This window comes from Prunus persica, chromosome G3 (genome assembly GCF_000346465.2).
Source record: "Prunus persica cultivar Lovell chromosome G3, Prunus_persica_NCBIv2, whole genome shotgun sequence".
NCBI classification, from domain to species: Eukaryota; Viridiplantae; Streptophyta; class Magnoliopsida; order Rosales; family Rosaceae; genus Prunus; species Prunus persica.
In genome coordinates this window covers 8449949-8466077 of record NC_034011.1, presented here as the reverse complement: position 1 = coordinate 8466077, position 16129 = coordinate 8449949, and the positions used below count along the sequence as shown (strand labels likewise).

At 38.4% G+C, this 16129-nt stretch overlaps 3 protein-coding genes across 3 annotated transcripts in view; 1 reads left to right on the top strand and 2 right to left on the bottom strand.

Annotated features, from left to right (window-relative positions):
* Positions 477 to 4870, bottom strand: LOC109947791 (mucin-3A-like). Its single transcript, XM_020558829.1, has one exon. The coding sequence runs from the start codon at positions 4400 to 4402 to the stop codon at positions 1472 to 1474; it is 2931 nt and encodes a 976-aa protein (XP_020414418.1). The 5' UTR covers positions 4403 to 4870; the 3' UTR covers positions 477 to 1471.
* On the bottom strand, positions 8928 to 10835 carry LOC18784244 (fasciclin-like arabinogalactan protein 8). Its single transcript, XM_007216642.2, has one exon. It carries the CDS (start codon positions 10833 to 10835, stop codon positions 8928 to 8930), a length of 1908 nt encoding a protein of 635 aa, XP_007216704.2.
* The window catches only part of LOC18783476 (senescence-specific cysteine protease SAG39), a 6093-nt gene continuing 2593 nt past the window's right edge, over positions 12630 to 16129 (top strand). The window contains exon 1 of the mRNA XM_007216102.2: positions 12630 to 13077. Coding sequence (XP_007216164.2) covers positions 12630 to 13077 — 448 coding nt within the window. The remainder of the gene's footprint in view (positions 13078 to 16129) is intronic.

Below are 16129 nucleotides of genomic sequence, written 5' to 3'. Positions count from 1 at the left end.
CAATTCTCAATGAAAATATTTTTTTTACTTGAAAATTAACAAATTATTCAATTTTATATAAAAATAAATATTAAAGTTAGAAAAGAAAGATATTTTGAAATTAAACTTGGATAAATATTAGTTTTTTTTTGTGTGGGTGAAATTAAAAATATAGCATTAAATATAAATATATATTAAAATTATATTTTTTTTTATAATTTGACCGGTTCGGTTCGGCCCGGTCCGATTTTTTAAGACATGGAATCGGATCCAAAACTGATCCAGTTTGGTTTTTGATTGGTTGTTGATTTTTAATCAACTCAGTTTTTTTCCGGTTTGATTTGGTGCGGTTCGACTTGGATTTCTGATTCGCCAATTTGAGTGCCCACCCCTATTGGCTAATGAGTGGAGGAAGGAAAAAGAGAAATTTTTGACTTTTATAAAATTTGATACTGAAATTTTAATTTTTTTAATCCCCTCCTACTACTCGACTGCATCCATATGGTTCGTTAATTATCTTGCCAGTATCATCTTGCTGATCATCTGCTGAACTTTGAACTATACGATCTGATAATGTTTCTTCCTGTAATTACAGTACCATCATTCATAGCTTCATCACATTCTTTTCCATTATACCACTCATCTTACCAGAATATGAATATGAAGCTTTGTGGTTTGGCTGAGCAGACGAAAATCCTCTTACCAGAATATGAATCTTTGTGGTGTGGCTGAGCAGAGCAGCGGCTTCTGGTGAGACATTAGACCAAGCCATAAGAGGTAATTCCTAAATCCCTAAATAAAAATCTTTCAGTATCAATTTCAGAATTTGATTTCAATTAATCAAATGACTAGTGGAAAATTGATCTTAGATTGATCTAATGCTTGACCTATGGGAACTTTGAGATCATGTGTGTCAACAATGGCTCTGGATTCTGATACCATTTGAAAACCTTGGAGAGGAAGAGAGAAAGGGGAAAGACAATGAAAAGCAATGAGGACATTTTATTGCTAAAGTTGTCTGGTTCTTGCAAAACAGAGCCAAAGTGAGTACATGAACTGAAAAACACTAACTTGCATCCCTAGAAACTAATTAATACAATACAACTGAAAGCTGCATACACCAAGAACAAAAAATCAAATCACCTACTTTACCATGTGACTCTTCTTCCTTATTCTATGGTCATGAACCTGATGTTTCTTCTAACTCAAATCTGTATCACGGAAATTAGAGGCAAAGTGGACACCAAAATTATGGTTAGCACAGAAGCACAATTAATAGAAAACCTTGCAGGAGTCCCAGATGACTGTGGGCCTGCAGCAAATGCATTCGACAATGGTGACTCAGGTGAAAGAGCCACACTCATTGGTGGGGTCGGATATTGGTGCATCCGACAATGGTGCGATGCCCATGGTTGGTGTGTTTGACAATGGGTGCGCTGCCCATGTTTGGTGCATGTGGCCATGGTGCACTGGGCCATGTTTGGTGCGTTTGTCAATGGTGCGTTGCCCATGTTTGGTGCGTTTGGCCCATGGTATACTGGCCCAAGTTTGGTGCGTTTGTCATTGGTGTGCTGCCCATGTTTGGTGCGTTTGGCAATGGTGCGCTGCCCATGTTTGGTGCATTTGACAATGGTGCGCCGCCCAGGTTTGGTGCTGATGCAATGCTGCTAGATGGAGCCTGGACTGGTGCAGCAGCTCGCAACTTACTTGGGTTTGAAGAAGTTGATGGAGAAGGTGATGAAGTCGGTGCAATTAAGCCTGAAGGCAGTATTAGATTGCTAATTTGCACCACAGATATGGTATTAGTTTTATCAGCAACATCTCGAACAACCACTGCTTGGTCAGAACCAGCAGATGAAACAATTGAGATTGTGTCACCATTTGTAATGTTCACGAAGCCTTGTTGGCCACTTGGTTCGTCAGTAACTTGGAGCAGTGTGTTTATTCGAGTGGGCTGCGAAACAGGCAAGTTATGGAACTTTTGGACAGTATAATAGTCCATGATAACATGGAGGCTTAGGACCTTTTTCTTAATCTCCATTGGTTTGTCTACTAATGAGGTCATCGCGCCATTGTTGACCACGAAGACTGTCATGGTTTTGTGTTCATTGATCTGGTTAGCAACTTGGGTTTGAGTCAGGTAGTTGTTGAAGAGGTTGAAATCTGAGTTGCTGCTTAGAATTTTGGTGATGTCAAAAGCAGCTGATGAAGAAGGAGCTGATGAAGAAGGTACTGAAGGAGAGGACTCCGATGGAGAAGGTGATGAAGAAGGTGAAGTTGAGTCCGAAGGAACAATTAGATTGTTAATTTGCACTACTGATATTTTCAAATTCTCAGTAAATATATCTTTAACTATTTCTACTTTGTCAGAACCAGCAGCAGAAACAATCGAGACCGCATCCCCACTTGTGGCATTCAACAAACCTTGAAACCCATTTGATTGAAAAGAATCTTGGAGCAGTGTGGTCAATTGGGTGGTCTTCAAAGTAGGAAAGTTGTGGAAACTTTGAGAGGTATAGTAATCCGTAATAATGTGGAGGCTTAGTACCCTTTTCTTAATCTCAGTTGATTTTCCTACTAAGGAAGACATGGCGGCATTGTTGACAACAAGGACCGTAACAGTTGTACGTGCATTGATCTGGTCACAAACTTGGGTGTCGGTCAGGTAGGTATTGAATTGGCTGAATTCTGGATAATCGTTTAGAATTTTTGTAATGTTGAAAGTTGAGGAAGAAGGTGATGAAAGTATTGACGGAGAAGGTGATAAAGAGGGTGATGAAGGTGGTGAAGTTAAGCCTGAAGGCACTATTACCTTGTTAATTTGCACCACTGATATAGTAAAAAGCTCATCAGCAACAACATCTCGAATGACTAGTGCTTGGTCAGAACCAGCACCTGAAACAATCGAGATAGTGTCCCCATTTGTGATGTTCACAAAGCCTTGTTGGCCACTTGGTTTGTCAGCAGCTTCGAGCAGTGTGATTATTCGAGTGGGCTTCGAAACAGGCAAGTTGTGTAACTTTTGGACGTTATAGTAGTCCAGGACAACCTGGAGGCTCAACACCTTTCTAATCACGTCCATTGGTTGTCCTACTAAAGAGGACATAGCTTCGTTGTTGGCCACGAGGATCGTGAGGGTTCTACGTTCATTGATCTGGTTAGAAACTTGAGTTCGTGTCAGGTAGTCGTTGAATATGCTGAATTCTGGGTACTTGTTTAGAATTTGGGTGATATTGAAAGCAGATGATGAAGAAGACGGGGATGGAGAAGGTACTGATGGAGAAAGTGTTGAAGGTGATGAAGTTGAGTCTGAAGGAACAATTAGATTGCTAATTTGCACCGCTGATATTTTTGAATTCTCAGTAAATATATCTTTAACTACCTCTACTTTGTCAGAACCAACAGCTGAAAGAATTGAGACCGTGTCCCCATTTGTGGCATTCAACAAACCTTGAAAGCCAATTGATTGGAAAGAAGATTGGAGCAGTGTGGTCAGTTGGGTAGTCTGCGAACTAGGCAGGTTGTGGAAACTTTGGGAGGTATAGTAATCCATAACAACGTGGAGGCTTAGCACCTTTTTCTTAAACTCAGTTGATTTTCCTACTAAAGAAGACATAGAGGCGTTGTTGACCACAAGGACCGTGACAGTTGAGAGTGCATTGATCTGATCACAAACTTGGGTTTCAGTTAGGTAGGTATTGAATTGGTTGAAATCTGGATAGTTGTTTAAAAATTTTGTGATGTTGAAGGTTGATGAAGAAGGTGATGAAGCTATTGTTGGAGAAGGTGATGACGCTACTGTCAGAGATGGTGATGATGGAGAAGGTAATCTTGGTGAAGTACTTAAGGTTGAAGGTAGAATTACATTGCTAACTTCCACAATTGATGTCTTATAAATGTCGTCAGGAGAAATATCTCGAACTACCTCTACTTTCTCTGAACCAGCAGCGGAAACAATTGAGACGGTGGCCCCATTTGTGACGTTTAGGTAGCGGTGTTGGTCAGGAGATTCAAACAGTGTGGTCAGTTGGGCAGGCTGTGAAGTAGGCAAGCTCTTGAACTTGTTGAGGGTATAGTAGTCCAGAAATACGTGGATGCGCATCACCTTGTTGATCACGTCTATTGATTTCCCTACTAAAGATGACATGGCCGCATTTTTTACCACGAGGACCGTCATAATTCTGTGTTCATTGATCTGGTTAGAAACTTTGGTTCTGGTGAGGTAGTCATTGAAGATGCTGAAATCAGGATACTTGTTTAGAACTTCGGTGATGTTGTAAGCAGTCGATGAAGAAAACAAAAGGAAAAAGAAAGAGAGCAAGAAATAAGTAATGGGTGTGTTGAGCCTGGTATGATGCATCTTGATTTCACAGAGAAGCAAACGATCAGGCAAGGAATTTGAACGAGTGGATTCAAAAGGCATCTATTTATATGTGTTTGAGGAAGAGCAAGTCTTCGTCCTGCCAGATTTGCAGGAACATGTTTTCCTTGGTTGAAAATGATGCAGAAAGATGGTTGGTAAAGTTGATTGCTAAGTTTGTAGGAAGAGTCAGTCCCAGTTGACAATGGATTCGCACTTCCTCCCACTTAATGTCTTAAAATAGATTATAGATGTTGAATTTGATTTCTAAGTTTGTCATCAGATTCAGTCCTAGTATTGGTATTCGTACTTAATGCCTAAAAATAGATGTTATCTCAGAAACAAGACCATTGTTTTGGAGGACATCAGCGGCTTACATGTTATCACATATTGATGTGTCATTTTTTTTTGTTCGTATTATATAAGTTACCTCAATTTCTGTTTGAAGATAGATTGATCAAAATACATATGTATATATAAGAACATATGAAAAGAAAAAAAAAAGTACGACAGATTTGTTAATTAAGTTGTTATTGCAGAGTCAATTCCAAGTATCTAAACTACTCATTGTAAAAATTATTTTTATTTTTATTTTATTTTTATTTTTATTTTTTACATAGTAGACTGATAGAGTTTTTAATCTGAAATTGCATTAAGAAATTAACTAAATACTAGAAATTTTCCTTTATTTACCTACCAATTTGTTTTCTGGTAAACCAATGAATAGGTAAATAAAGGATCAAAACAGAAGTGTTGCTCATGTTTTTTTGTTCAGCATAATGTGGCACTTGAAACAAGTTAGGCAAGATTTCTGATTCTTAGAATACATAACATATCTAAAATTCTGCCTCGTACTATGCTGAATTTATTATATGGCCATACACGAGTGTATATTTATACAAATATATACAGGAATATACGTACTTTCAAGGATTACCACAATACATTCATGACTGCAGTAACATTAATTTTAAGACCACTTGCTAGTTTCATATTGAAATCCCTTCTAATTAAGACTCTCTTTGTATTTAGTTTGCTTTGACCTGTGACATTCACTTGAATTCAACTCTTGTATCGTCCATTCTTCCTCAAAGATCTGAACTTGTGTAAATTCCATGTAAGTAGTAGGGACATCAAGCCTGTGGTCACCTCTGCAAAAATGGCCAACACAAAACCTTTGATGCCTGCAGAAACTGCACCGCAAAACCCTTCAAAGAGGGCGGCTAGATTTTCCAATGGAAATGCCTTCTTAGGTGCCTTGTCTTACCAGAGCATCTCTCAAATTCCCATTTCTCCCATGCCACGCATTTCTACAATAAGATAAGTTTCTTAATCTAAGTATATTTAACAGCCTCTCAAGTTTACCTCTCCCCTTTTGTTTTTCCCTTCCCCTCTTTCTCCACTTCTTCCTCCTCCCAGTAAAATATAAGATCAGATTCTCCAGTTCTAAATTGGTAACCATGAACAAAGGAAAAAACTATGAACTTATGAGCTATGTACAATATTTGGAAAGAAGGTTGGCGAGAAAGGTATTTATAAGAAAAAACTTGGTCGATAAAATCAATGGTGGATCAAGGCTTGATTAACTACAGACAAATTGTTCACTGGTTTCACGTGAAGTTACAAAAACCACAGATGTAGCACTTACAAAAATTTAAAGCTAACCGAAACGGCTTCTGACACAGTTTTTCAAATTTCTTGTCATTTCACGTGATCGAATATTCTAGAGAATACTTTTTTTTTTTTCCCAAATAAACGTAGCTAGAAAAAGATAATTCCAATGAGATAAAAGTTGAGTGATAAAACGATGAGGATATTAAAAGTTGTTGAACTAAAGGAAAAGCCTTCCCTAATTGTAGTTGAATATATCAAGAAGATTCATGTATTAATTGCAAAAATAATTGAACAGTATACGAGTGTTGATATCAAGAAGATAAACGTCCTCACTACCTTACTCCCCAATTACACTGCCCATAAAGAAAGCCTCATTAATAGGAACTTCTACTTACAGTTGTTCTTCCTACTGAGAGGCAGTCTATAAGAAAGAATGCGTTTAGAGATCCTTAAGAAAAGGCATAAAGCACTAGGCCACACACATTGGGTCATTCACTCACTCCCGCATTGGGCGTCCCTCCCCCCTACGCTTTTTGGGCTGCGGGGGGGACGCCCTGAGTGCGTTCGTTCATTCCCAACAACAGCAAAGACAATGTTTTTCTCTGTTCCATTCCTACCTCCCCCTATCTCTACTTCTGCTAACGACCGCTAGAATTGGGATATCGAGAAAGAGGGTAGACCGTAAAGGTTCAACAAAGAAAAGCAAGAAAACGTCGAATTTTGTAAAACAAAATGCTCGTTTTAGAAGGAAAAAAACCTTAGAAATTGGTAGTTCCAAACTTACATAATAGGAAACTATAACTAAACACAAATCCTTCAAATGTTCGCGTGAATGGTAAGCAGTCGCAAAATTATAAGTTAATTGGCGGAACTCTTTACAACGGGCGTCTAACTTTCCATTGCATTTTCTCTTGATCAAATGTTCTAACAAGTTCCTTCTCGTTTATTGAACTTATCAAAATATTGAATTTGCATTGTAGGAAAAAGAATATTTTTAAACTACGATTTTTTGTCTATTGTTTGTGATGGTACATATGATGAGGCATGTGACATGCATACATTTCAACAGAGGCCTTCTCTCTCTATTATTATTATTATTATTTTTTGGTTTTTCTTCGTTCGATCTTGATTGTCCAATATAGGTCCTTAGAATTTCTATTTCCTAGACATATACCCATCATTCTATAAATCTATGTGTAAAACCCAATTTCAAACTTAAATGACCGGTAGGATATAAGAGGTCGTAGTATTCCTATATTTTTACATCTTTGCCATCAGACTTCATATTTTATTTATAATTTATTCTAAGCCTTTCATTAATTGCCATAATTGTAATTAAAACTCCCTATTAATAGCATATCAATCACCTCATTTCTTTTGGTTGCCATTCCCTCTAATGTATGGCCCCTTAAAATTGCAAATAAAAAGGATATGTAAATTACATATCCAATAATGTACATATGAAAAATATAAATATAAATATATACGTATAAAAATATAGGTATAGTATTTACCCAAAAAAATTAACAAAAATAGGTCAATTACTTTGTAATTGAAATTTTCGTACATTTTTCATAAATTAAAAATAGGTACACAATAATTTATAGAACATAGGTACGTTGTATAATTGAAATTTATGCACATTTTTTTATAAATTAAAAATAGGTACATTACTTAGAAGAAAAAAATAAATTCATTATACTAGGTAAATTGTTTTACTAGGTATACATTATTAGAGAAAAAAAAGGTACATCTTAGAGGAAAAAAGTAGGTTTATTATACCAGGTAAATTGTTTCGGGGAAAAAATAGGTATTATTTTGAGAGAAAAAATAGGTACATTATTTAGAAAAAAAATAGGTACATTATTAGAGGAAAAAAATATGTACATTATTTTGAGAGAAAAAATAGGCTCATTTAAAAAAAAATTCATAAAACAAATAATAAAAAGATGATCAAATTATTTTTTATAAAACAAGTAATAAAGAAAAAAATAGGTACAATATTTGGAGAAAAAATAGGTTCATTAAAAAAAAGTTTTAAAAACAAAACAATAAATAGATTATCAAATTATTTTTCAACATAATTAGAATGTACACTATTATTCATAAAACTATAATAAAAAAGAATAATGGTCGTATAATTCATAAAAAGAAAACAATATTAATTCCTAAATTTGTGAAGTTAAATTATTAATACTTTAAATAGATCACTAGTCGTAATTCATAGAAGGAAAACACCATTAATTCAAAAATAGATTACTAATACTTTAATGTAGAATTTAATATTTAATTTCAAATAAGTTTCTAAATTAGTTCCTACGTCCTTTACAAATATTGGAGATATTTTCAAATTCAACAGGTGTCATTAGATACACCCCCCCATAACACATTAACTTATAAATAGGGGTAGTTTTGGAATCTGAAAAATACAATAAATTAAATTTTAAGTTATATTAGGTAACTTGCTTAGTTGAATCCTAGTCATCGGGTATTATTTGAAAATTTTGGGTTTTTTACATAGAAAACTAAAGGAAAGAGTTGTAGGTGATTTAAAATGAATTTTATGGGTCTAAGCTCAATTTACTAAATTTTTTATTATGTCATTGTTTTCTTGCAGAATCATTATGAGTAAGGAAAGGACGGGAAGGTCCCCAAAACGATTGAAATGTTGATGATTAAATTTCTTCCAAATGCAAAACTCTACTTGGCTACGATGCAAAAAACATCTCGCTTACACCATTTTTCTTTTTGACATGACATCTTCCCACATTGGAAAAGGTTGCCAGTTTCATTGAAGTTGCTCTCTTTGTTTTTTTCTTTTTTTTCTTTTTTAGGTTTGAGGTGTATTTTTGTCTTGCTTGTTTTGGTAAACTCTGTGAACTCAAAGTTGTGACCTGAATTTATAATAGTGGAGATGCATACAAAAATGATGGAGCCTGGCTTTATAATATGCAAACCTGATTTTTCTTGTGACTCAAATCACGATCACGGAAGCCAAAGAAAAAGCCGACACCAAAATCATAGTTACAATAGAAGCACATTCAATAGAAGAGACTGCAGATACATGCGGAGCTAGGGCAGCTCCAATTGGTCCGCTGGCAATTGAGGTAATTGGTGCATTGGATACTGGTGCGGCTGCAATGCTGCTAGATGGAGTGTCTCCTACCTTTGGTGCGGCTGCAATGCTGCTAGTTGGAGCCTTGACTGGCGCTGCAGATCGCAACTTACCTGGGTTTGAAGAAGGTGATGGGGTTGGCGCAGTTAAGCTTGAAGGCAATATTAGATTACTAATTTGCACTACTGATATGTAAGAACTTTCATCCGCAGCAATATCTTGAACTACGACTGCTTGGTCTGAACCAGCGGCTGAAACAATCGAGATGGTGTCCCCATTTGTGACGTTCACAAAGCCTTGTTGGGCACTTGGCTGGTCAGTAACTTGAAGCAGTGTGTTTATACGAGTGGGTTGCGAAACCGGCAAGTTGTGGAACTTTTGGACGGTATAGTAGTCCATGATAACGTGGAGACTCAAAACCTTTTTCTTAATCTCCATTGGTTTGTCTACTAAAGAGGTCATGGCACCATTGTTGACAACGAAGATTGTCATGGTTTTACGTTCATTGATCTGGTTAGCTACTTGGGTTTGAGTAAGGTAGGTGCTGAAGAGGTTGAAATCAGGGCTTCCAGTTAGAGTTCTGGTGATGTCAAAGGGAGATGATGAAGGAGTGGATGAAGGAGGCAATGAAGTGGATGCAGAAGGAGATGAAGGCGGTGAAGTTGGTGAGTCTGAAGGAACAATTAGATTACTAATTTCCACCACTGATATTTTGAAATCATCAGTGTATATATCTTTAACTAGCTGTGCTTTTTCAGAACCAGAAGCGGAAACAAGTGAGACAGTGTCCCCATTTGTGACGTTCAACAAGCCTTGAAAGCCTACTGATTGGAAAGAAGCTTGGAGCATTGTGTTCAATTGGGTTGTTTGCGAATTTGGCAAGCTCCTGAATTTGTTGAGGGTATAGTAGCCTGTAATAACATGGAGGCTTAGCACCTTCTTCTTAATGTCGGCTGATTTTCCTACTAAAGAGGACATGGCGGCATTGTTAACTGCAAGGACCGTGACGGAGGAGCCTGCATTGATTTGGTCACAAACTTGGGTGTCGGTGAGGTAGGTATTGAATGTGGTGAAATCTGGATAGTCGAATAGAGTTTTGGTGATGTTGAAAGTGGATGAAGAAGGCACTGATGAGGGCGGAGAAGGTACCGAAGATGGCAGAGAAGGCACTGATGAGGGCGGAGAAGGTACCGAAGATGGCAAAGAAGGCATTGAAGATGGCGGAGAAGGTGATGAGGGTGAAGTAGTTAATAAGCTTGAAGGCATAATTACATTGCTAACTTCCACAATTGATGTCTTATAAATGTCGTCAGGATAAATATCTCGAAGGACACCTACTTTCTCAGAACCAGCACCCGAAACAATTGAGAGGGTGCCGACATTTGTGATGTTCAAGTAGCGTTGTTGGTCAGGAGATTCGAGCAGTGTGGTCACTTGGGAAGGCTGCGAAGATGGCAAGCTCTTCAACTTATTGAGGGTATAGTAGTCCAAAAATACGTGGATGCGCATCACTTGGTTGATGAGGTCCATTGATTTTCCTACTAATGAGGACATGGCGGTATTGTTGACCGCGAGAATCGTCACGACTGGGTGCTCATTGATCTGCCTGGAAACTTGGGTTCGGGTCAGGTAGTCGTTGAAGATGCTGAAGTCCGGGTACTTGTTCAGAACTTCAGTGATGTTGAAAGCAGACGATGAAGAAAAGAAGAAGAAAAAGAAAGAGAGGAAGATATAAGTAATGGGTGTGTTAAGCCTGATAAAATACATCTTGATATCAATTGATATCTATATATGTCTTGATTAAAAGGTCGAGACAAACAAACAAAGAACAAGAGAGAGGTGCCTGCGTCCCAATGGATTGAAGAGGCATCTATTTATATATGTTTGAGGAAAAGAGCAAGTCTTCGTGCCGCCAAATATGCAGGAACTTTTTTTATTGTTTGGTTGAAAATGGTGGAAGAGATGGATGGTGGAGTTGATTTCCTAGAGGTTTGTAGAAAGATCAGTGAGTTCCAGTTGACAATGTATTCGCACTTTCTTGCCTAAAATTAGATGTCAATTACTCAAACGACGACACTAGACTAAAGAGACCAAATTTTTAGAGGACATCAGCTATTAATTCGATGAACCCACACATCTATTCATCTCAATTTTACACAGCTGATAAAATTTTTTTGTTAATTCCACATCATAAAATCATTCCCAACTCATCAATTTTACATTAGTAAAATTCCACATCTATTCAATTCAAGAGTAATCAAATTTTTTTTTTCTTCTTCAGAATATATATAATTAAATGGCCATCATTTCATTTTCAGTGTTTTAAGTTTTTATGTGCACTTTTTCTATTTGGGACCTCTTGATTTGGACACGACCGCTTGACTCTTGTGTTCCGTTGCAGACCCAATACGAACCTCAAGACCTATACAAACTTCATCTTAACTTCAAAAAATTCACTAAAAAATACTACGAATTCTTTAACATCCACTGAAAATGAAAAACTAAAATAAGTCATCAAATAACTTCTAAACAGATTTAAGTTTTTTTGTACCAACCTAAATCTTGTATATATTCATCAGTTCACTACCTAAATCCTGTATACTTTAAACATCACAATCCCTCTCTTTTATTCTTTTCAATCATTAAAAATAAAAATATATATAAAAAAACTTCACATTAATCAAATCTTGGGCAACACTTCACAATAATGAGAGTGTAACCAAGCAGTCGTAGTTTCAGATGTTGCCGCTGATGAAAGTTCTTACATTGCAGTGGTGCAAATTAGCAACCCATCTAGCAGCATTGCAGCCGCAGCAGTATCCAATGCACCATTGACTTCAATTGCCAGCGGACCAATTGGAGCTGCCCCAGGTCCGCATGCATGCAGTGTCTTCAATTGATTGTGGTTCTGTTATAAATATAATTTTGATGTCGATTTTGCCTTCGGCTTCCATGATCCTGATTTTGAGTCAAAAGAAAAATCAGGTTTGCATATTATAAAGCCAGGCCGCATCATTTTTGTATGCATCTCTGTGCTATTATAAATTCAGGTCGCAACTTTGAGGTCACAGGCTTCACCAAATCGCACAAGAATAAAATACACTTCAAACCCAAAAAAAAATAAAAAAGAGAACAACTTACATAAAACGGATAACCTTTTTGAAATTACAAACACCAAAAAAATGACATAGCTTTTTCAAAGCCAAGAAAACCCAAAATTTTCAACAAAAAAAATAAATAAATAAATTTATCAGTGTTAAATTTATTGGAAATAACAAGTTTATGGTCAACCAAGTCATTACAATGGCTTCTCTTTTATTTTATGGTAAACGACAATGTTTAATTTTTATGTTATTAATTGATAAGGACAATGGGATGGCTAGTAACTTATAGAAAGCTGTCCATGTCAGAACATTTTTTGGGGCACGAAGAATAGCATGTCGATTAATTTTTGGGCCACGGAGAAGGCAAGGCGATTCTCTATATAACTGCGGAGCAGTCTACTTTTTTTGTATATCTGCTCATTAATTCCTCTTCTTTACCAAATCCCAACTTTCTACCATGGAGTTCATTAGCCGGCTGCAGGGCAAAATATGTGTTTGTTTGGCGTTGATCCTCATCATGTTGAGGACATGGTCTTCTGAAGCCACTTCTCGTAGTCTCCAAGATGCATCCATGTATGGAAGACACGAGCAATGGATGGCTCGTTATGCACGCACATATAATGACATTAGGGAGAAGGAGAAACGTTTCAACATATTCAAGGAAAATGTGGCATATATAGAATCTTCCAATGAGGATGCAAACAAACTATACAAACTAAGTGTGAATCAATTTGCAGACCTTACAAATGATGAGTTCAAAGCGTCACGAAATCGATTCAAGGGGCATGAGTGTTCCACAAAGACGACTTCTTTCAAATATGAAAATGCAACATCATCAATGCCGACTACTATGGACTGGAGAAAGAAAGGAGCCGTGACACCCATCAAGGACCAAGGCCAATGTGGTAATTAAGCTTCTTGCCAATTTTTATTACACTAGAGAAACATTATGTATTCTCCTTTAAAACTTTCTTACTGTTACATATTCTAACTATCAGAGGATTGTAACAACTTGTATTAGTTCGTTAGTTTACTTATTTTTGAATTCACTGTACAGATAATCTTAGCCCGTTAGTTTCTCTAGTTTGTATAGCTGTTCCTTAGAGTTAGGAGATAGTTTCGAAGTGCTTTATCTATTAGGATTTCAAACAAGTGTTTGTTATTCCTATGTGTATTTAATAGCTGCAAAGTGTATATGAAAGTTAAAGTTGATTTCCTCAATCTCATATGGTATCAGGAGTCTAAGCCGATCCATCTCTCACTTTCTTATCGTTTCCCCTGTTCTTCCGCACTCATGGCTACCGAGTCTGCAACCATCCTAAACACCAATGCCACACATCAAACTCTCATCAGCATCAACGTTGCTGCTCAAGCTCCTCTCAAACTCTCCTCTACCAATTACCTCTCCTGGAAACTACAATTCCAATCCCTCTTCATTGGCTATGATCTTCTTGGCTATATTGATGGCTCCAAACCATGCCCACCAGCCACCTTGACCCAAGACAATACCACCAGCCCCAATCCCAGTTACAGTCTATGGATCCGACAAGACCAACTGATTCTCAATGCCATTATTGGCTCCCTTTCACCCACCATTATCTCCTTCATAGCTCAAGCCAAAACCTCTAAACAAGCCTGGACAATTCTAGCCAACACCTATGCCAAACCCTCTCGTGGCCGCATCAAGCAAATCAAACAACAACTCAAAAACACCACCAAAGGCTCGCTTAGCATCACTGAGTTTATGCAATCCATCAAAACTCGGGCCGATGATCTTGCTCTTCTTGGTGCCACCCTTGATGAAGAAGAAATCACAGACAAAATCCTCGATGGCCTCGGTGATGAGTACAAAGAGTTAGTCCGTGCGGTCCAAGCAAGAGATACCTCCATCACCTTTGAAGAACTTCATGAAAAACTCCTCAACTTTGAAGCCTCCCTTCAAAGCATCCCATCTGAGCCACACCATTTTCCAGCTACTGCAAATCCCACATCCAGAACCAACACCAAGAACTGGCGTCCTTCTCCACCACAAGGCAATACCACCACCAACTGGCGCCCATCCTACAACTTCACCAACCGCCCACCTGCTGCAACTCCAAATCCATCACAGAACACTCGTCCTCCTCCCAGGCCATACCTTGGCTACTGCCAAATTTGCAGGACTCAGGGTCACACTGCCAAACGGTGTCCCTCATTTCGGCTCATACCAGTTCATACTACCACCTCCTCCAGCTCCTCCCAACAAGGCACACCATGGCAACCACAAGCTCACCTTGCCACCCATTCTTCCACCCCATCATCCTGGCTTCTGGATAGTGGTGCATCACACCATGTCACGTCTGATCTCAACAACCTCTCCCTGCATGCTCCCTACATGGGCACTGATGACATCATGATCGGAGATGGCTCCAATCTTGCCATTACCCACACTGGTTCCACCTCTCTCAAAACTCCCCACCATCACTTTACATTAAACAACGTTCTCTGTGTTCCATCCATGAAAAAGAACCTCATTTCCATTTCACAATTTTGCACTTCTAACAATGTTTCCATAGAGTTCTTACCATCCACTTTTCTTGTGAAGGAACTTCAGACCGGGGCAACAGTGCTCAAAGGACAAACTAAAGATGGTGTATATGAGTGGCCAACCTCCTCCCCTTTGATTGCCTTCTCCGCAACAAAGACCACATCTTCCGACTGGCACCATCGCTTAGGACATCCTGCTTTTCCCATTCTCAAACATATTGTTTCCAGCAATTCCTTAGGCGTCTCTTCCTCTCTGTCATCTGATTTTTCATGTAATGCTTGTCTTTGCAATAAAAGCCACAAATTGCCTTTCTCCAACTCTACAATTGTCTCTACTCAACCTCTTGAAATTATATTCTCCGATGTCTGGACATCTCCAATTTACTCACATAATGGCTTTAAATATTATGTAATCTTCATTGATCATTTCACTAAATATATCTGGTTTTACCCACTCAAAAACAAATCTGATGTCAAAGAAGTCTTCATAAGATTCAAAGCCATTGTAGAAAAACACTTCCATTCAACCATCAAAACACTTTATTCTGACAATGGTGGTGAGTACATTTCCCTATCTACTTTTCTTTCCACCAATGGTATCTCTCATCTCACCACTCCCCCTCATACACCTGAACACAATGGTTACTCCGAAAGAAGGCACCTTCACATTGTCGAAACCGGTCTTGCCCTTCTCACTCATGCTTCTTTACCAATCTCTTACTGGACTTATGCCTTTGCCACAGCCGTCTACCTCATCAACAGAATGCCCACTCCCACCTTAAATCTCTCCTCCCCTTACCACAAAATCTTTCAGATAGCCCCAAACTACTCGAAATTAAAGGTTTTTGGTTGCTTATGCTACCCTTGGCTCAAACCTTACACTTCCCACAAACTAGAACCACGGTCCAAGCCGTGTGTTTTCCTTGGGTACTCTCTCACTCAAAGTGCATACTATTGCCTTGATCCTTCAACCTCAAGAATTTATGTCTCAAGACATGTCAAATTTGTTGAATCGCAGTTTCCCTACTCTTCACTGTCTGGTCCGCCCTCTACTCATCATCCCAATCCCATTGCCACTTGGATTCCTGCACCAATTCCAATTCCCTCACCTTCCTCCCAGCCACCACTCACTATGCCATTGGAAGCCATTGTCCCTCAACCTCTAAGTGCAGCTCCAACACCCACCCCAGTACAGATTCCATCCCCCAACACAAACCAACCCAGCCGCTCACACCAACCCTCATTGCCACCCTTACCCAATTCAACCCTCTCACCACAAATCCCAACGTCACCTACTAACCCACCCGACCCTCATCCCCTTCCAACTCACTCCATGACCACCCGGGCCAAGAACCACATTCGTAAACCCATCACCAAAATGAACCTTCATACCCAACTCTCCAAGTCCAACAACCTTGAACCAACCACCGT

Coding starts and splice junctions, on each gene's coding strand:
- LOC18784244 (XM_007216642.2), bottom strand. CDS start 10,835: ATGTATTTTATCAGGCTTAACACACCCATTACTTATATCTTCCTCTCT.
- LOC109947791 (XM_020558829.1), bottom strand. CDS start 4,402: ATGCCTTTTGAATCCACTCGTTCAAATTCCTTGCCTGATCGTTTGCTT.